The sequence below is a fragment of the Trachemys scripta genome, chromosome 11 (genome assembly GCF_013100865.1).
Source record: "Trachemys scripta elegans isolate TJP31775 chromosome 11, CAS_Tse_1.0, whole genome shotgun sequence".
NCBI classification, from domain to species: Eukaryota; Metazoa; Chordata; order Testudines; family Emydidae; genus Trachemys; species Trachemys scripta.
Genome location: NC_048308.1, coordinates 55,849,642 through 55,871,672, shown reverse-complemented (window position 1 = coordinate 55,871,672; position 22,031 = coordinate 55,849,642). Strand labels below are relative to the sequence as shown.

The window sequence follows — 22,031 nt, the reverse complement described above, 5'->3', positions numbered from 1 at the left end:
TAGCATGTTTGTAATCATGAACAAAGTGACTTCAAGGTAAGCGCCTTCAATGCAATGCAACTTTTTATGTATTGCTTAAGATTTAGCAAGAACAACAACAACAGTGGCATTGATCTAGGCCCTTCGGAAGTTTTGAAATGCTAGGAGTTGAAAAATGTATCAGCAAGAAGTACAATTAAAAATAAACATGAACTTTATGGATGGATACTTGAAGGCAAAGGCATGTAGGCTTTCATTGAGTATCCTCCCAAAAAGGCTGAGGTTTGTTTTCACTGATGTTGCAAAAAAACAAACCAACCTCATTTCAAAAGAGCCCCACAGTGGGAGACTGCAACTCTCATCACTGCCTCCAGGAGTTCCAGAGACACCATGCAAATCCTGGTTGAACAGCATGTAATCAGAGAAGCTGCCAGATTGAATCTTCCAGCAATAGGGCCAGAGGATGGTCCCAGGGAAGTCATTGGGAGTTTTGCAGCTATTCAGCTAGATAGGGACTACAGTATGTAAATAAAAGCAGAAGGGGCTGTGACTAAGCAATAAGGGAATCATGTGACAGTCCATTAAAGCCAGAGTCACTTTGGGCTGTTTTGTGGGGCCTTGTCATTGCTGTCTCTCTCAGACACTCAACTGCCTATACTGCCTGGTGATGGGGCACGTTCAACTAGTCTAATTAGACTTTAGTCCTTTTTTCTCTTGAGATAAGGACATTTAGATCTTGATCTTGAAAAGAGAATTGTTCCCATGTGGGGTCCTCCTGCTTGGTTTTCCTTGTAAGACTAGGGGCTATTTTGCCCAAACACAGCTGTCTGCTTGATTTTTTAAAATTAAATTTAACATTACTTCAGTAAAGGTGCCAAGTTCTTTGTGCATGTTGGCTTGGCCCAGCCCTGGCTATAAACGTGCCTTCTGCAGAGCACACTGACCTGTGATTTCTGGATGTGCTTGCACCTCCTCCTCGAATCCACAGCTTTTGTTCTCATGAGAAACGACTTCTGATTTCTCATTGGCCGAGTCACTGGAAGAGTTATCCTTGCCACATCCATTCAGATGGCAGCTATATATCTCTTGGGGCTCTAGGGAAACCTTTTCAGTTCTATCATTCTTCTCTTTCATATCTTTATTGCCTTGATGCTGTTTAGATTTACTTCTTTTTCTTTTATTATTCTAAATTGAGAAATATTTCAAGGACAGAAACATTACTCAGCATTGATCAAACTAACTCAAAATATGAGCAATAAATTGTTCATTCTCTTCAGTTCTGAAAAAAGCCTCACAAGCTGTAATCACTGTAATGATATTTACAGACCATGATGTACTGTGATATGCTTTATCTGTTCAACTGAATATATACATTGTTTGAAACAAAAATAAAATAAAATATGAGCAGAAGTTAGAGTCCTACACCACATTTATTCTTTCACTGCCTGGAATATTTGCATTTTTAAACCATGATAGCATCATAGTACAAGAAGCTTCTTTTCAAGTACCTGCTTTGAATTGTGCTGCTTCCACAAAAGTTTGCAATCACACTGGCTGAGCAGTTCATTATTGTCAAAAGCAAAAGTACTGACCTCGTAATGCGACTAATTCCTTGCGGAGCGTGTTTAGTGAGTATGTACACAATGGAATTCTGTTGTTTGTTTTAAATAAACAAAACCACTAGGATTCATTCTGGAAGGTGTGCACTAGAGCGGGGGTTCTCAAACTGGGGGTCAGGAACCCTCAGGGGATCGTGAGGTTAGGTGGGGGGGGAGGTCGCGAGCTATCAGCCTCCACCCCAAACCCTGCTTTGCCTCCAGCATTTATAATGGTGTTAAATATATTAAAACGTGTTTTTAATTTATAAGGGAGGTTGCACTCAGAGATTTGCTGTGTGAAAGGTGTCACCAGTGCAAAAGTTTGAGAATCCATGGCCGCAGGTAGTCCGTGAGGTAACCCTTAGAGAACCAATCTGATGGTGAGGGTCAGTCCTAGACATCTGGGGCATGATCTACATGATCCTGACTTGGTAATTATCCTTATACATTGCCCCAACACAGATTATTCACACTCCTGGCAGCCATAGCCTACCTTGGGTGGTTATTGGAGATTCTGCAAGGGGCTGCTGCTGGCCGGAATATAGGTATATATTAAAGCTTCTTGTGCAGTCTAGGTGTACTATTTTGGTGAGCCATTCTGTGTATTTCTAGAGTTTGGTTCCCATGTGTGTACCCTACTGACCTAGAAACCCTACCTGAGCAGCAATCTAGAGAGATAACAGAGGTGAATTAGAAAATAAGGTGCACATTTACTTTGAAGCCTTTTGAATACAGATGTGGATCAAATCATTTATCATGTTAACAAATTAGCACAAGATTTGGCAACAACGATTGCTGCTACACTCTACTACAGAACGCTGATAAATGGTATTAATGTTTTAACTCTCAAGAGTGAGTCCTTACCTTCTTTTTCCCTGTCATATTCCATTCTTTTAGTACCTGAGCTGCACTGCCTAAAGTAGGAAAAGATAAAAATACTTCAACAAAAAAGTTTGGCTGTGATAAAAAACAATGGTGTTCAGAAATGATTCCCGGGCTCCCTAGGTAGGTGATGTTTCTTATGTTCCCATTCGTTTTTGCAAGTGTTTCACATGTTGGAGAAATAATCTGCTGTATTTCACTTTTTATGTTCCTCAATGTCATATTTATTTGATTTACAGTTCATGCATAGTTTTATTATTTGCATCTACCTGTCTCGCTATCATAAGATTGGAAAAATTTTCTTAGAAATTCTCTAAATTAGACAAATTCATGGTAGGAAAACAGTGACACAAACTTGTATATGGTGAGTATCTCTACATAATATATCTATAATCTTCTGGTTTGAAATCTCTTATGCTTCACATTAGACTATAGCATGCAGGCTGCTTAGCATATGTGCTCTTTGTGGCCCTGAATCAGCAAAGCACCTGCTTAAGTCCCATTGAAACCATATGCTTAAGTGCTTTGCTCATGTGTTTTAAATTAAGGATGCATTGCGGCCAAAGGTAGCCTAGTTCATTTCTAACAGTACTTGCCTCTCTAAGACAGCCTAGGTGGTACACTGGTGGAGGATTATTTAAAAAGAAAAATATTTAAAAACTTAACATTTTACTCCAATATCTCCTGTAAAATATCTGTCATATTCAGATGATATGATGGTGAAATAAAAAGGCTTTATTGGCACTCTTTTAGGATGATCTGCCTAATTCACTCATCAAGAACATGGTCATCCAAACATATGCCAATGAACTTTTTATAACACACCACATAATTATGTGCTTTCTATGTATATTCTGGACAACCCTTTAAAAATAAATAAATCTATAGATGGAAAAGGCCTTTCAGTTCATCTAACACATATCCCTGTAGATGTAGGATTGTTCCTTAATGTATACAGACTAGTACTGGGCACAATCTCATTTTACATGACTCAAGCAATGTCACACTCATTAAATTAATCCATCATGTCTGTGGTAAATTGTATGACTGGGTAAAAATAAGTGTCATTAGGAATTAACAACATTTATTTGCTTTATTTCTTTGGATTTCTAAAATGACAAGGAGGCACTTACTCAGCACTCATGCCTCTGACAATTATTTAAAACATGATAGGTCCACATAAATAAAATAAACAGCAACCTCTCACTGTATAATATTGAATAACCATGAAGCACAAAAATAAAATAAATTCCCCACTTTCCCCAGGCCATAGGTCAACTAGGAAAAATTGTTGTAGCTAGTTAAAATAAAACAAAAAAATGTTATAATTCGATTTAATTCATTCACCCAGATCCATGTTGGGGCAGATATAGACTCTGATTTCCTGTACCCGCTAAATATATCAAAATCCAACTGTTGTCAATGGCAGTGATAAATGGAGAGTAGGATGCCTGTATCAAGATGCACCGTATGGATCTGATGGAAGAATTCTGATGCATGTGTATATAGTTTTGGTGTTTACATTTGCTTTCTGTATCTTGGTATATAATTTCTAGCCCAGGCAGACTGATGCTTCTTAGACCATATATTTTAGACAGTTATTCTAAAACAAAAATATATATCTATATCCCTACATCTATAAATATCTCCTTTTTAAACAACACGTATATAAAGTGAGTAATACAGTGGGATACTCATAATGTCTCTATGGGCTATACTGTATTGAAATCAGGCTACACAGACAACCCAGCTGCTGCTGTTTGTTTTTGAATATGCCTAGGCCTTTTGAAACCAGTAAACATACAGCAACTCTTAAAGCAGTCTGAGATTTGACAAGATTTCCTAATGGTGTGCCAAGCATAGTAAAAATAGTTTTTTTACAAATCAAAGGATTTAAATGAGAACTCAAATATATTAGTGTTACATAATGAGTGTTATTTAAATACAAATGTCTTCATTTATCATTAGAGATGGGATCAAGCTGTAAAATTTTGCTCCAGATTTAGAATGCTCCAACGTTTCACTGGAGACTTGGTTCAGCCCATTATAAAGGTAAAGGCTATTTGCAAAATTCAAATCTATGTTTAAATTTCAATACACACACACACACACAAAGTTCAGGGGATCTTGGCATTTGCTTCAGAACCATCCTTGCTTTTTATCATTGGTAACCTTCTTCTGATATATTCACTTTTATGTTTTCATTCACTTTATATTTAGAGACACTGTAGCTTTTCAAGCCACACATTTTATCTTCTTTATTGGTCAATGTTTAGAAGCAATCTCTGAAAGGCTGAAATAGGATATGAAAAACAGAATTATTTCTACGTATTGCAGTAACACCAAAGGATCCTATCAGCGCCAGGGCCCAACTGTACAAACACACAATAAGAGACTGTTCCTTCCCCAAAGATATTATTGCAAATCTATCCATCTTATTTATTTATATGCCCCCCACTACCATAGTATCTGAGTACCTCACAGTCTTTTATATATTTATCCTTACACCACCACTGTGAGGTAGGGAAATGTTACTATCCCCATTTCACAGATGGGGAGCCGAGGCCCAGAGATACTAATCGACTTGAACATCATCATACAGGAAGTCTGTGGCGGAGTATGGAATTAATTGTGGGGTTCCTGAGTCACAAGTTAGTGTCCTAACCACTGGACCATCTTTTCTCTCTAATTTAAGACAAGGTGAGACAAATGAATGTAGCAAACAAGAGAGGCAAGGAGGGGAAGGAGAATGCGTGTAATACATATGGACTGTATGTGCCTAAATTAATCATTCAAATTTTTAAAAAAATATAAATAAGTAAATAATTACCAGCGATCCTCACTGGCCTTCATCCTACTATTGGATGGCAATTTCCTGTAAGTGTCAGGATGGAAGTGGGTTTTGAGGAGAGAGTTAAAGGAGGGGAGGCAAGTGACTGTACAGAATAGATCGAGGAGGGAGTCCCACATATAAAGTGAAAGTTACAGATGCAGGCATTATATCTTTAAGGTGCCACCAGACTCCTTGTTGTTTTTATAGATACAGACTAACACGGCTATCCCCTGATACTTGACCACATATAAAGAATGATGTGGCAGAAAATGGAAAGACAGGGAGAAGTAAATAATTAGGCAGTTCAGGCTGGCAACACTGGTGGAGTGAAGGTGAAAATTACTAGGAATTAACAGAAAATGTACAGACAAGCAGTCATGGTTCTTGACATTTCAACAAAATTACAGCCCACATTTCAAGTAACCAGAAAGTATTTAGTGTTAATTCCTCATGCTTTAGTGAAATATGTACAGTATACTCACCATCCATAAAAGCTTGAACTGCCTTATCTACATTGTTATCAAATTGCTGCAACACCAGAACTATTTCATTATTGCTTTTGTTAGGAACAATTGATCGAACTGCATTGATCTGGAAAAAAAAAGATGAAAATATGCAGTTTTAGCATATTCATTTAGATGAAATAAAGTCACTCAGAAAAAAAATGCATATGTATCTGAATTGCTTGCAGTTTTGTAATAGGTTATTCGTACAAAGTAATACTATACATCTTCTGAATCACTGCATGCAACTAATACAAGCAATTGCTTCTAGTGATTAGAACTGGTAGTCAGAACTCCTGGGGCCAAATCCTGCTGTCAGTTACATCTGGTGCAAATCTGGAGTAACTCCATTGATAGAATTTGGATTCTATTCCTGGACATACCACTTGGAGGCCTTGTCTACACTACAAATGCTTTGTGGTATAGCTATAGCAGTACAGCTGCACCAGTGGAGATCCCTAGTGTAGACATAGCACATGCCAACAGGTGTCCTTCTCCCAGTGTAGAAACATCACCTTTCTGAATGACGTTAGCTATGCCGACAGAAGCCCTCTTCTGTCGGCATACTTGTATCTACACAAGGGGGTTTGCCTGTATAGCTTTGTCGGCTGAGGGCGTTGTTTTTTCACACTCCTAACATAGCTATGTCAACAAAACTTTGTAGTACAGAACTAGACTGACACTGTGTGACTTTGAACAAGTCACAGAGTTTCTCTGTCCTCTGGTTTACACATTGATAAAATGGGTTTAAAATATAGACCTACCTTGCATAGGGACGTGGCAAAGCTCTGTGAATTCACATTTGTAATGTGCATTGGGATCCTTGTATGGTTGCAAAGTATTCTAATTAATAAAAAGTCATATGCTAAAACGAAGAGAATGTATAAAGCTTGTCCTCTGATTTATCACTCATAATAAATGCAGTCTTGAGAGCAAAGATCCAAAAACTTTTAGTATTAAATATCTTACTATTGGTATTTCAAACAATGACATGGTGGGCCAAATACATCCCTGCTGCACTCTACTGAAGTCAATGGAATCCTCAACCTACGTAAAGTGGTATTGCTCCATTGACTTCAGAACAAATTTACATTAAGGATCTCTTCTATTGGGTTTTGAATACAATATTTCCACTGGAAACCATCTTGATGTTTTACTTTCTTATTCCCACACAACATAGCTGAAAGTAAATAAAAATTATGTCAAACACATTGCATATGTCTCTTGTTTATGCTACTCAAGCTTTATTGGGCATTTAAATATAAAAACTCAGAAAAACAAACGAACATAGGCCACTGGCAGCACTTTCAGAAAGAGAGGGATCAGTTCCAAAAAAATCTGATTGTTCCCAATCAGCTTTCTGAGCTATTTTATTGAGAAATCCTGCATGCATTGATTATTGCCTTATAGCAGTGCAAGCATTATCTGGCACTCATTACTAGCCTGCTCTCTAAGGGAATAAATCTTAGATCTGTTTACACGTTATTTTTGGATTAGTAACTAAAAGCACATGCTGTTGCATTGGTGTAATTGATAAAATCATGTCTGTAAAAAAAGCCAAAAATGGAGGTCTCTCTCTGTTTCCATGCACTGTGTTGTCGTGAGCAATGATGCTGTTTATACATGTTCCCCAAGGTTTGTGTACAGAGCTGCACCCTTGCTGGAGGCACGGCCACCTCTATTACCCCATGTAGCTTCCCACCTTCTCTGATCAACTGTCACATTCCAACTGCCACAGAACCTTTGGACTTCAACATTCCATTGGGTTCTACCAGGGGCCAGTGATGATTCAAGCTGGTGATATTCTGCCCCCAAAGTGCTCTCAACCATGCCTGTAGTTGTTTCCATCACTGCCCACTGACCCAACAGATATTCTAGGCTTATGAGTGACACACACAGCATGACAATCCCATCTGTTAGTTCTCAGCACTCTGTCACACTCCTCCCTCTACCCAAGAGCATTTTTTCCTCTCACACCCTCCCATTTTTGTAGGAGGCACTTGACTCTCTACTTTCCTGTTTGTCCCAGGGAAGTCTTGTAGGATTCCCTTTCTGGGTTCTTCCATCCTCGACTCACAAAAATCATAAAGAATGTCCACACAATTTGGTCTCAGTCCACAGATCTTCATGCCATGTACAATGTGTAGGCCCATGTGCCTCATTTTCTTCCCCTCTATCTTGGGGTCAAGCCCTGTTGTTGGCCCCGTCCCCCTCCTTCCCCAAAGCTTCTGGTTCTCCAAGTCCCATGAACTGACCCCTAAGCTCCTCCCCATGTCCTTTCTGAGGTGCAGAATCTCAGGACTCTTGGAGGCTTGGGCTGCTCTTCTCCCCTGAGCCTAGTTCTACCTTTTCCTTTTTCTCACCCTTTCCCCATGGGGTGGTTCTATTCTCCTCCTGTCTTGTATCGTTCCATCTAGGGTGGTCCAAGTCTATCAACTCTTCTTCTGTACTAATGAGTTCTATATCAGAAGTCATGTTGTATGTGCCACTTTCCCTCATCTTACTGAGTTATGAAGAGGGTTCAATGCACGGGGCAGGGGGGGTGATAGTGATCCCTATAGTGTGGTATTAAAACCTGCTATTACCCTTCTCTCCGTTGTGTTCCTGAGGCTGCCAAAATAATAGCTGATCATGACCATTCTAAAGAACACAGCCCATGTCATTGCCGAAGCAGCAGCAGCACCACATGCTACACTGGGAACACTGGGTTGCTACTAGAGCAGGAAGACAGCTTGCCTGGGCTCAGCCAGGCCAGACTCTCCCTCCTGGGACCATACACCTGGACTTGGCACATGGCCCCAGCATCCCATCCCCCTCTCAGGGGGACCATATGGGGCAGCAGTCCCCAGCCAACTTCCCAGGAGAGACGAGAGCCAAGCTGGGCTCCCCCACCCACCCTAGACCCAGCATGTGGTGTCAGTAGTCTATCTGCCACACGGGGATAATAGCCTTTTCCTGCTGCCAGCTAATGTAGTTAGTCCTGTAGCTCAAGTGGTAAAGTCTATGCTGAAGCTTCAGGGTACGGTGATCCAGGATGGGCTTTTACAGCTATACATACTGAAAATTGAGTTTCATCTTATTCTTCTTTAAAAAAAAACCCAAGGAAATTACATACAAAAACACTATGTTGCAATAACAATATTCAGGTTGCAAAGTAATGCACTCAAAAGTTAGGAAATGCTAAATTTACAGTTGCCCCATCATCTTAATTTGGTCTCCATGTACGTATGTATTACGCTAGTCTTTAATTACATGATCACTTGCTATTTTCCCCATAGAACCCAGTGTCCCATACACTGCACAGCATGGAAGCACCAGGGTTGCATGGGCAGCCAGAAATCTGGCATTTCCTAACTTTTGAATGCTTGGCTTCACAACCTACATTGTTTTTTAACAGATTTTGTACAGAATAATAATAATGGTTTGGTTACAAATTTCACAATGATCTGCTCAAAGTGATTTAAGAATCCCACTCTCATCTGGGTATGATTTGATTCAGCTACTGCATCACTAATATCATCACTTTATGTTAATGAAGACAGTGCTGTGTGAATTTTTTGGGGGAAAGAAATGCTCTTTGCAGTCCAATACTCTTGCATCACTGAAATTCCATAATTTAGTTGCTGTTTTTAGGATCTGCTTTCTATCAGCAAGCAGATGTGTCTCAAGTGTGATCACATTCTCCCTGGATTATAATAGACTGGGTCAACTCAAGGGTTCTAAATTGAAACATAACCCTTTCATGCCTGGCGCTGGGATCTTGCCAGACAACACACATATGCAGCAAGGGACAGAATAGTTGAAACAATTGAATATTTTATATGATTTCACATCAATAAACATAGTAAATTAATTTTATTATAGTTATCACAAACACAGGATAAAAATTGGCACAAGAAATTGGAAATAGTTTCTTTCATAAGCACTGAAATAGCATTAATATCTGAAAGTCTGCAAAACCAAACATTTACAGTTAGTCTATATTAATACTGGTATTTCCTTGTTTTATTTGAGAGAACTCAAAATATTTTCCTATTCAACAGAACCTGACCATAAGATGAAAAAATATTAAAAGTAAGACTAACGGAAAGTCAAATATTTGTAATGACTCCATGAATCACCACAGAATCTTAGAAATGTAGAGTCGTAATGGACCTTGCTCATACAGTCCATGCTCATGCAGGAACATGTAAACCTAGACCATCTTTGACTAGTATTTGTCTAACCTGTTTGTAAAAATTCCAATGACAGGGATTCCACAACCTTCCTTGGAAGCCTGTTCCAGTCCTAAGCTATCTTTATAATTAGAAAGTTTTCCTAACACCTAACCTAAATCTTTCTTGCTGTTGATTAAGCCTATTACTTTTTGTCCTACCTGCAGTGAACATGGAAAACAATTGATTACTATCCTCTCTATAATGGTCCTTAACATACGAACAAAACCACTAGGCTACAAGAACATTATTCAAGTTGCAAAGTAAAGCACTCATAAGTTAGGAAATGCCAAATTTACAGTTGACCCTGCTATCTTAATTTGGCACCTTTGTGCTTATGAACTATTTAACAGTCTTTAATTTCATAATCATCTGTCTTTATCTGGTCGAGATGTAAGGACTTTAAATATCTTTAATGATTCCATGTCATCGTGTGGTTGCAGGACAGGCATTCTAGGGCATTAAGGTGCTAGTTAACAAACTTGCTGAACTATTGACAATTATTTGTTAAGGTGTTCCATCTTGGCAGATGAGATCAGCTGGGATGCTCTTGCTGACAGTAGCTACATTTGCGGCTTAGACACAGAGCAGGTTTCCACATTGATTTGAAGGAGCCTGAGTTTGCTCTCCTTGAGATCATGCTGCAAGAGTTAACTACTCTGTGGGTACATCTACATTACAGGGGGGAGTCGATTTAAGATACGCAAATTCAGCTACGTGAATAGCGTAGCTGAATTCGACGTATCGTAGCCGACTTACCCCGCTGTGAGGACGGCGGCAAAATCGACTTCTGCGGCTTTCTGTCGACAGCGCTTACTCCCACCTCCGCTGGTGGAGTAAGAGCGCCGATTCGGGGATCGATTGTCGCGTCCCAACGGGACGCGATAAATCGATCCCCAAGAGGTCGATTTCTACCCGCCGATTCAGGCGGGTAGTGTAGACCTAGCCTGTGTTTCAGTTTAAATCACTCCTCTAAAAACAATTAAAACATAAAATACAACTCCCAAGTCCTAAAAATGACTGCACAGACAGACCCCTGCATCCATACACAGCCCCATTTAAGACACTGATTCAGCAAAGCACTTAACCACATACTTAATTGTAAGCATGTGTTTAAATCCTGTTGATTTAAGTGCTTTGTTGAATAGACTTAAGTACATGCTCAAAGTTAAGCATGTTTATATGCTTTGCTGACTTGGGGCCTTAAGCATGTGCTTAACTTTAGACATGTGCTTAAGTCACACTGAAGTCAATGAGACTGAAGCACATATTTAAAGGTTTTACAGAATCAGGGACCAAGTTAATGGTAGTCGATGAGGGCACAGGGGTTTGTGCACACTAAGTAACATGCAGAACTGAGCCCTAATTCAGGATTACTGGGGATGTGCCAACAACCAGCAAAGAGCAGATGTGGCAACAAAATTCAGAAAAGGGGGAAAATGTTAGCAAGTCCCTTCAAGGTAGCTAACTTCTACCCCAGTTTTATAAAGAACAAATCTTGTCAGACAAATTTAATTGTTTTTTGTAGGATTTTTTTAAAACATGGGAAATCCCTCTGAAGACAATCCTGAATCAACTGAAAGAATAGTAAACTGATTTTTTTTTAAAAGTACAGAACTGTTAACTTTGATGAGTGAGACATGCCCACAGAGGGCTGGAGGACACTGAAAATTTGGCCATACATGGCTTCTGTCCACCTGAGACCCTCATGGAAACAAGATGCATGTCTCATAAGGCTATTCCAATAATCCAAGCTTGAAAATACATAAATATAGCATAATCTAACAGTGAAAGCCATCTAGTAGCAGGAAATGTCCATGTCTCCACCAGAAACAAATGCGGACATTTTCATTTTTTCTTTTGGGTCTTTCAGGTTCCTGTCTAGTCTCGACTGGTCTCCAGGCAACTTTAACAATACTGCTGTTAATAGGCATTAGGCAGTAATTACTGCCTGTTTTCGTCTCTCTTTTCTACTCCCTCCCTCATGGCATCTTCCCCAAAGAGGAAGTTTTTGATGAATAAGTAACATCTCTGGGGTTCGCTGAGTTAGTTTATACACACCTGACAAAATGACAACATAAACTACTTAGCTGAAAGCTCACACTTCATGCCTGTTCTGAAACCTCTGTACATAGCTGCTACAATCCCCATGAAAAAAGTTACTATTATGGTCAATTAATTTAAAGTGTTTACTTACCATCCTGATATATGCCTGATCTTGATAACTAACAAGCCAGTTAACAACCAATTTTGTTTCAATCCCACTGAACGGTGCTAAAATCAATACTGGATTTTTTTCACTTTAGATTAAAAATTAAACTCAATTGATTCTCCTAGACATGAGCTGAACTGATTCTAAAAATACAGGTATCTGAGAGTACAGAGGCATGTCTTCTGTATTTATTTAATGCATGCCAGTGACAAGGCTGTGTGGTTCAGACTAATGCCCCAATTTTTGCAATGGGATCATCTAGTGGGGACCCCCGCAGACTTCTACTGGATTCCAGAGTCCAAGCATTTTAGCCATAGTGCAGGAGAAGATAACACTTTTATAGCAACCATTTTTTAAGGTCATGGATTACTCCTACAAAAGTCAATTTAAAAAGAAATGGGCTGGTGCTGCTGCAGCTAGCATCAGACCCTAAAGCAACATGTACACATTTCTCAGGGTAGAGGACTTTTTTCAGTAGCTTAAGTATATGAATGATTTTATAATAAGACACTGAGCAAGTGTTGTTAACATTCACTCTGAACAAAAGAAAAGCTTTGATAGCGTCCATACTCATTTGACATTTTTCTTCACTCAAAAAACTGTTCATCACACCGAACGCTTGTGACATTGGATTGTTTGTTTTTGGTAAATACTGAGCAAATTCTGCTTCATACAGCAATATGTCTTCAACAAATATTTTGGATTTATAATAAAACCAAATATTTGGATGAATGGAATGAAACATTGGGACATTTCAGGTGGGGAAAAAAAGGACTCTCTCAGTAAAACTGGGTCACTCTAAGAACGGAAATCTATATATACACTTTTTAAAGGCCTGATTCTTCAGCATCATTGAACACAAAGCCTGATCCAAAACCCAATAACATAACTAAGTCTTTTCATTGACTTCAATGACTTTGGATGAAGCCCACTGAAATCAACAGAAGCACATGAAACAGATGCTAAGTTAGGTCTTAAAAAGCCACAATGAAATATGAAAATGAAAACTGTCTAACTTTTCAAAGGCAGGTTTCACCCTAAACACTTCTCTTACCACTTTCACTTGTGATGAGTTCTCTTCCACCCCGCCATCTCACAGCCCTTTGTTCACATTCTTGTTACGTTTTAAATACCAGCAAATGTATCTAAATACATTTATTTGTTGTGCTTTACCACACAGAGACACCTGTTTGGTACTGTGGATACCTCTGATATTTTAAATGACAAAACAATCAAAGCTAAACTGTGACCAAACCCCCAGAAAAACATCAGCAAAACTCTACCCTCAACACAACCCCAGAAGAGAGATTTTGCCTCACCAAAACCTCCATTCCTCAGGAACAATTGCATCCATCTTGCCCTAACCTCTTCAGCTACCAGGAGTGATAGAAAGAGAAGATGGGCCCTGCAGCATGCCCTGAAGGTTAAATAATCCTGATTATTTCAGACCAAGAACAAAGTGAGTCCCTGTCACGTAGAATAGTCCTCTGCAAACTTCCTCTCTATTAAACCCAGCTTGAGCACCTCCACTGATCCATGCTGTGGTAGTACCATATGAATACACGACACGCTCAGTTGTACCTCCTATTCTCATTCCTTCCTGCTCAGAGGGCTCCATCACCCCAGAAACCGAGCGTCTGTTTCTTCTAGAGGGGTTCATTGGCAGTGCACTTTGCTTTAGTGTGAGTGTATCTCCACTAAGGAATTATTCTGGAGTTAAAGCAGTGAGACAGAGCTGATTTTGGCCCACTTTGCCCCAAATGTGATGAATTAAATCTGAACAGCTTTGGAATAGCACAACTGCAGCAGTCTTCACTAGTTACAGAAATTTTCATTAGGCCGCCTGGCTTTGCAGGCCAAAGCTTATGCAATCTCTCAGGAAAAAGTGTTATACAATAAGACATGTAACAGACTAAATGTACAAACTACTTTGGCTGAAACAGTATGAATTATTTACAGAAATATCACAGTGTATCTCAGCAATGGTAACATTCACTCAGAACTCTAAAAATCAGGCCATGCTTATTGTCTTTAGGAGCCCATATGTATTTAATAGCCTAACTTGCGGTACCCTGCTTTGAAAATTTTGGTCTTAGTCTCCAAACAACTTGTAAAATGGCAATAAAGATGGCATTTCCTAGAAGAAACTAGTGACTGGTCACGGAGACAGCACTTTTCAGGGGGATGGACACCATTTGGATTAACCATTTTTAAACCCACTACTGCTAAACCTCATGGGTTTTGGACTATATTTTGGTTGTGGGGAATGAAATGTAAGGCATGGAGAACTTAGCCACAAGCCTGCAAAATCTTACACACAAGAGTAAGTCTGTGTGTGCACATAGTCTTTCTGATGTTATGTGAATTTTCACAAGATCAGGGCCTGGATACATAATATGATCTACCAGAGATGGGGTGTGAAGGAAGAATGGGGAGGGAAATGCACTGCGGTTTAGGTTTTGTAACTATTTTTATAACGTTTTTAACATAATTAATGGCAAGGGGTGTCCAAAGCCCAGGATAGGAGATTAAATAAATCAATATTGTTTTAGTTTTCTTCAGTTACCCAAAAAATACCCAACAAAAAATAAATATCAGATTCATCACATTTATCCTGCTGCAGTGGGTGTTTGTGACTGCTTCTTGCTTTATGAATTTTAGTTTTCTAAGTGGGAAAGGGGTATGACCTTAGGTTTTATGATTAGATTACAGTAAAGGTGTATAATAGTTTCTTATATCCACATCCTCTGTGCATACAACTGATGATCTGTTTTATTTCTTAAAAATATAGTTGTGAATAAAATTAAAATCAAGTCAGCCAGGCAAATTTGTTTTTTTCTTTGCTCAGATTTCCAATATCTTATTGAATGACAACCTAGATACGCCTTTAGAATTGTCTGATAGAAACAGCTTAATTCACTTGGTGTATTTTCAGCAAAATGAGATGTATCATCGCCATTGGTCATGTGGTGGGTCATTAAATTTTATTTTCCGTAGTAGAAAACAAGCAATAAGATGCAACTGCTGTTAACCTCATTTCCCCTTGGCATGAGGATTTAGTAACACTGAATGATAACGGAAAAAACATATAAAAAAGTAACTATTTAATGTAATGTACTGATCCAATAATTTTCTTGCCTTAAAAATCTGTACACATATATAACCGATGATTTCGAAAAAAACAACCAACCAAAAAAAAAAAAAAAAAACAGTTGATACACCCAACATATAGTGCCTTATTGGGGTAGCAGATTTCTAGAGTCAGTGAGAGTTCTTCTTTTGTTTCTTCCAATGCTGCACTTCTTCATTCTTAATTTAAGGCAAAACAGGAACCAACGAGTTGAAATTTAAGTCACATGATAAATGATCATAACTTGGGTTGAGTCACTGAATTGTGCATTTGGAATTACTGTAAGTTGTCCAGCACGAAGAGATGGGATTTACCGACATAATTTTCCATTGAAAAAGGCATTAAACACTGAGTAGCTTGAACTCCAGACTATCAAGGTCTGAGGAAGACCCTCATTCGTTGAAATACACATTCATATTGACATGCAAATTTTCAAGTATGATGAGTGTTCCACCAATCAATAAACATGAATTAAGAAAAACATGAATTCTGAAAAATAGGCACCCAACTGTGCACATCAGAAAATGATTCCCCATTGGGGGCTATAAAGCAAAGAGGTTCAATATGAAGGAAAGGAAACAAATTTGAAGAGAAGCAAACAGAAAGGGGGAGACAAACTGCTGGACAAGGGGAAAACACTCATCAGGAACTCATTCTCTCTTCTATACCAAATCTAAGCCATTACTGCATATGTTGTTTACTCAGCAGCTCCACTGACATATAGTGGGCATGAGTTAATATGTGACTATTCATCAGGCTCTTTCACTGATAATCTGTAAAAGCTCACTCAGAAAGACTTTAGGATCAGCAGTTGTCCTTGTTCATCAAGCCTGTAGAAACTAAAGGCAATGTCTAAGTTACCTGCAAGTGATGTTTATTACTTGAATGAAATGCTGATTACTCTATTTATGAATGCGGAGATAAAATGGCCATATACCTAAACAGATGATTACTTGCCCCAGATTCCTATTTCTTCTCTCTGTTACACAGTTTATATTACTCCTGAACTCTCTACCACTTTGTGGGAGAGCTGCATTTACAGTACCTTGGTTCCATGCATTTCTGGTGTCAAATCACTTTTTCCTATTGCTGGTCCAACCAAATTGTTGAATTGCAGAACTGAACCTAGGACAAACTTTTCCTGTGCTAAACAAATCATTTTACATCAGCTGGGAAAAAAATGCTCATCCAGGAATCCAAACTCTCAAATTTATATTCTTTCTCTTTCCTTTGGCAACCTCAAGGATAAGAGAGTGATGTCACATTCTCACCACCCTGAAGGGTATGCAATGGGCCATAGCTGTGTCTTACGATATGATGGGGCTTGTGCGTATTTTTCATTGTTGCATTGTCCCCTTTATTCTAGCTTCTTTCAAACTACTGTTTGAGCCAAGCTCTGCCCTTCTTTATACCTTGTGCAACTCCTGTGAAGGCAAGAGACTTAATGCTGCTATCACTGACACCTCTATTTACTTGTATACCTGAAGTCACCTGTATATGCCTGACAAATTGACACTACTGACTTTAACATGCACTTACTCCTGACTTGAACCTGTGTCACAGAGAGACAGATTTGTCTTAATGAAAACTACACACGGGGTATAAATCAGGCAACAATTTGGCCCTTTCTGCATGTCCCCATATTTAAAGCTGCACCTCACTTTTCCAAATAGCATCCCACAGAAATATTCTGATAGTAAAGGGGCACTGCCAATCTGAACTTTTTCAAACTGATGACTTTCAAAAAAAATCTAGTTTCTGTTACAGCATTTAAAACAAATTCTATATTTTTTTCCTGCTTTCTTATTGGTATTGGCTAAATCCTTGTCAGGAAAAAAGAAACTGACAATGGGCTAGATCCTCACTTTATGACCTGACCTGTGGCAAGAGGTCACAGACTGTCTCCTAGTCTTCTCTGTGCTACATGTAGGAAGTGTCCTGTGCTGAGTTTATACCAGGCACAGCATATATCATTTCCACCCATCACACACTGTGGGGAACAGAGACAGGACTCTATCCAACCCTGCCTCTTCCTCCCCATCTGTGGTGGAGTGGGGATGTGAGTAGCAGCTCAGAGCCTGCTTCCCCTGCAGTGCTGCAACACATGTACAGATGACCCATGCAAGAGAGTAATGATGTGCCTTATGGCCCTTGGTCCCTTACAAAGGGGTGCAGGGCTAGTGAGGATCTACCACTAAGCAGGAGAAACCGTGAAATTGACTTATACACACGCACTGTCAAAAGCACAAACCGACAAATAGAAAATTTTTTTTCTAACTTTTCAATCAACGTAACTTTAGACATAGGCTGTAACTATTGTAGGAACATCACTTTAAAACAGAAACATGATTTTCAAGGGAATGGTATCCCTTCATGTGTCAGTAAGGGAGTTTCCGAGTGTGTGATGTCATGTAGGGGAATAACAGAAATCTAAATGACAAATATTGTTTTCTCACCGAAAAATAAAGATATTTTTCTTCAGCCAACATTCAGACCTGACCCTACAAACACTTGTGTGTGTGCTTAACTTTATGCATGAAGTCAATTTATGGTAAAGTTAAGCATGTTGAATAGGTATGTGCAAGATCAGGGGATCAATACGTATGTAAATATAGTTTAGGATAATACAGATTGCACTATACGAATTATTCGAGCCTACCTTTTCCTTGATATTTGCAGGAGAACTGATTTCTGCCATCTCTATTTGGATGAGAATAATCTCTGTGAAGAGGAGAAATAGTAAGAAAAAGATTAATTTACAGGTTTAGACTGCAAAGACTTATGCATGAGCGTAACTTTAAGCAGGTAAGCAGTCTCAATGACATCCCGTGGGCAGGATGGGGAACTGGGTCGGTCTTAAGGCTTCCTGAACGATCACACACACTCTCACCAACAACTCCTGCTGCACATCACCCAAATTAGCTTTAAAAATGTGCTATATATTCAATACCTCATTTGATGACTTACACCTGCTGTGTAATATCCTAAGAATGGCCAGTATCGATATAGGCAGCTGGAAGAATGATCCCCAATCTCCATCAAATTCATTGTTGCCATGCATCTTCAAAGCTTTAAACCCAGGGTATATCTAGGGCATATTCAATTGCTTATATTTTGTTGGTCCGCAGTGGTCTTCGTTTTTGCCAAAATAGGGTTCCATAGTCTGAAAAATCCAGTCTTAACAAGCTGATGCTTGCAGTACTCCATGGCTGAGATCTTCAAAGCCAGTGAAGGAGTTTAGCCATACAACTCCCATTAAAATTAATGGGGGCTGTGTGGCTAAATCTCCAAGTCTGCTTTGAAAATCTCAGCCTAGGAATGGAATATGTGTGTGGTTACAGATGCCAGTGGTGCTCTTTCATTTACACATCCACTAAATTAAAACAGACCAAAATTGCACACACACAACACAGGACTGAAAGAGGAATGGGAGTTTGAAGGCTAGGTCTACATTTCAAATGTTACAGGCAGGGCCGCTGTAGAGCTTCAGTGTAGACACTCACTACAGTGACAGGAGGGGTTCTCCCATCACTGTAGGTAATTCACCTCCCTGAGAGGCGGTAGCTAGGCTGACAGAAGAAATCTTCCACCCACTTAGCACAGTCTACCCCAGGAATTAGGTCAGTTTAACTACCCTGAGAGACACAGCTATGCTGATCTAAGTTTTCAGTATAGAGCAGCCCTAACAGTCTAATCCCGCTTCCACTGAAGTCATTTGCCTTTGATTTCAGTAGGGAACGAAACTGGACTTTACAGTTCAAAACAAGTCTTACAAAATCCATATATACATAAACATAAATGTTTGGGTAGGGGAGAATTTAATTATAACAAGGGCTTGGCCATAGGGAATAAAAGCTTGATCACTCATAAAATCCCTATTCCAGACTATATTATACATTTATAAAAAAACAAATGGGAAGGAAGCGGTTTCCATTTTCCAGTCTTTCAAGCAGTAACATTCCCTTCACCCCACTCTCCCTTTCTTTCCGTTCCAGCCCTTTGTTTGGCACCTCAGATTTCCCATAATTTCACTAAATCACTCTCACCATGGTTAAATGCAAACAATCATCTAAACTCCTGCTCTGAAGCACAACATTTCACTAGAGTGTGAACTCCAGAAACTAAGTGCCTCCACTGTAATGCCGGCTGAAAGCATTTATTTTTGTTGTGGGGTTTTGTGTGCATTTGTTTCCTAATTAAAAGGATGAGATTTATGGAAACATGTTTTCAAAGACAGCATGGATTTGGGTGGTATATATGCTGAAAGAAGGAAGGTAATAGGAAGAAAAGTGAATTAACTCTTGAGTTGTTTGTCTAACAAAGAGGGAATGCTGGGTTAGAGATTAGGGATTAGTGTTAGAAATTGTCTGGAAACAGTCCCAGAGTGCCAGGGCAAAAAGAGTTAACGCTTTCCAATCCTAATTATAATAACATGGCTCAAAATGAGTATGCAAGCTAATTGGCTCCTACTTGCCCCTGCCCTCTAGCAGCACAAGCAACCCCCTCATACAATTCCACTCAGAAGTTTGTCCAGCTCTCTCTTAAAACTACTAATTAACTTGTTTGTCCCTACAACTCCTTTTGGGAAGACTGTTTTGTAGAGAGGAGGGGTGGCCTCCCTCAGAGAGTGACAGGGAGGGACCACAACATGCCCTCTGGTGGGCCAAATCAGGAGAGCCGCGTCTGCCCTGCTGGAAGCGGAAGGGTGGGACAGGATGGGTAAGTACAAAAGGCGAGCCCTACAGCTCAGTTGGGCTGGAGCCACCACAGGACACGGACGTATCCTGCCTGTTGCTGGAGCCTGCAGAGGAGCTGCTGGGGTTGCCTCCTGAGTACTGGCCAGAGCTCCTGAGACTGCTGGCCGACCAAGACGCTGAGGAGTTGCCGGGGTTGCCTCCTGAGTACTGGCCAGAGCTCCCAAAACTGCTGGCCGACCAAGACACTGAGGAGTTGCCGGGGCTGCCGCCTGAGGACTGACCAGATCTCCCTGGGCTGCCGGCTGAGCAAGACACCGAGGAGCTGCTGGGGCTGACGCCTACGGACTAGCCAGAACTCCCTGAGATGACAGATGCAGGTACACCCAAGAGGGAGAGTAGGAAGCAGCCCAGGGAAACCAGGCAACACAAGGGGGCAGACCCTGGGATGGGACACAGTAGAGTTGGGCAGGCCTGTGTCCCCCCTGCTACCCCACTCCTGGGGTGGCAGTACTCCCCCTCCTTAGGCCAGAAGGCCTGTGCTCCTCGGGCACCCTTACCTGAACCCAATCGACTGTGCTTGGTGCTCACCCTTACCTGAGCCTTGACTCTCTTGGTGCTCACCCTTACCTGGGGCTCATAGATTGCTTAGCTGCTCTGCCCTGATTGCAAGCCAGAGTCTACTCATTGCTTTGCTGCCCTGCCCTGACTGGGACCTGGGGTTCATAGACCTGCTCTGCCCTGATTGCCGGCCACAGCCTACTCATTGCTTTGCTACTCCGCTCTGGCTGAGGGCCTGGGGCTCAAGGACTACTTAATCGCTCTGTCCTGATTGCAGGTCTGAGCCTACTAACTGTTTGCTTCCCTGCCCTGCCCAAGGGCCCGGGACTCAGACTACCGTACTGTTCTGCCCAGCCGGAGTACTAGGTGTAGCTAACTCCCCACTCTGAGCTCACCTTTACGGGTATGTGACAGCGAGGAGGCGTGGCCTCCCTCAGAGACTGACGGAGGGGCAGCCACACATTCTACAGTTTCAATAATGCACGACATAACAAAATCCACTCTCTCCCTCCACTGCAACTTACTTTGCATTAGAAATTCCCTTTCCACAATCCTCCCCAAACACAGAGCCTTAGCCCAGCTGCTGTTCTTAAGACTTGTTCTCCGGCTACTGGGCCATTTTGAACACTCCATTGCCTACTGAAGACAGCTCAGATCAAGAGTCAGTTGTTTTAAAGTGATGATGGAGGGTTCAGAATGGCCTGTCTGCCAGAGCATCCTAAAGTCTACCGGTGTATGAAGAGCTGTGAAGGGCTTGGGAACAACTGGAGCAGGAAGAAGACACATCTAGACAGGCTTTGGGCAACTCCACTTTGAATAATGAACCAATTAAAACAATTACAGTAAAATGCTGGGAAATAATTTTATTGCACTTCTACCATGTTTTCTTTCATTTTTGCCATGAGCTATTTTCTGTATCAGGTGGCCATGTTGGATGAAATACACAAAAACCTTTCCTCTTCAGTTGTGGGGAATTTAAAGACATATGATATCACTAAGACTTCCCAAGCAGCCAATCAAAGCATGCTTTGGACAACCCATGTCCAAAATTATTTTACAGCCAATAAAAATATCCTGTCTTGTTGCTTTTCAAAATTTATTTTTTTAAACTCTAAATCATTTGCTTACCAGTAACCAAGAGCACAGTGGTTTTGATTTCACTTACATTTTTATGGAATATCATACAAATAATCAATACCTAAGGAGCCACTCTGGCTGGCGCAACAGCCCTCAGTAGAGTGTGTGCGCGTTTGATGATAATGAGCCATTCACTGTTCTCTACTTTGTCTACCAAGTTTGATAATTATTTATAAGTTTACTGCACAGAAAACTTCTCTTGTATCTTGGTTTAAACATAAACATGGTAAAGCTGATATAGTCTTTTAAAAAAATACTGTTTGAGGAAATTGTACCAACATATACTGC

The 22,031-nt window shown here is 40.3% G+C and overlaps 1 protein-coding gene across 1 annotated transcript in view; it reads right to left on the bottom strand.

Annotated features, from left to right (window-relative positions):
• Positions 1 to 22,031, bottom strand: part of SPATS2L (spermatogenesis associated serine rich 2 like) — an 82,479-nt gene that overhangs the window by 41,998 nt on the left and 18,450 nt on the right. The window contains exons 2-5 of the mRNA XM_034785654.1: positions 18,011 to 18,072; positions 5,775 to 5,883; positions 2,442 to 2,491; positions 924 to 1,164 (exon numbers count right to left, since the gene is read on the bottom strand). Of these exons, the coding sequence (XP_034641545.1) occupies positions 924 to 1,164; positions 2,442 to 2,491; positions 5,775 to 5,883; positions 18,011 to 18,049 (439 nt within the window). The 5' untranslated portion in view covers positions 18,050 to 18,072. The remainder of the gene's footprint in view (positions 1 to 923; positions 1,165 to 2,441; positions 2,492 to 5,774; positions 5,884 to 18,010; positions 18,073 to 22,031) is intronic.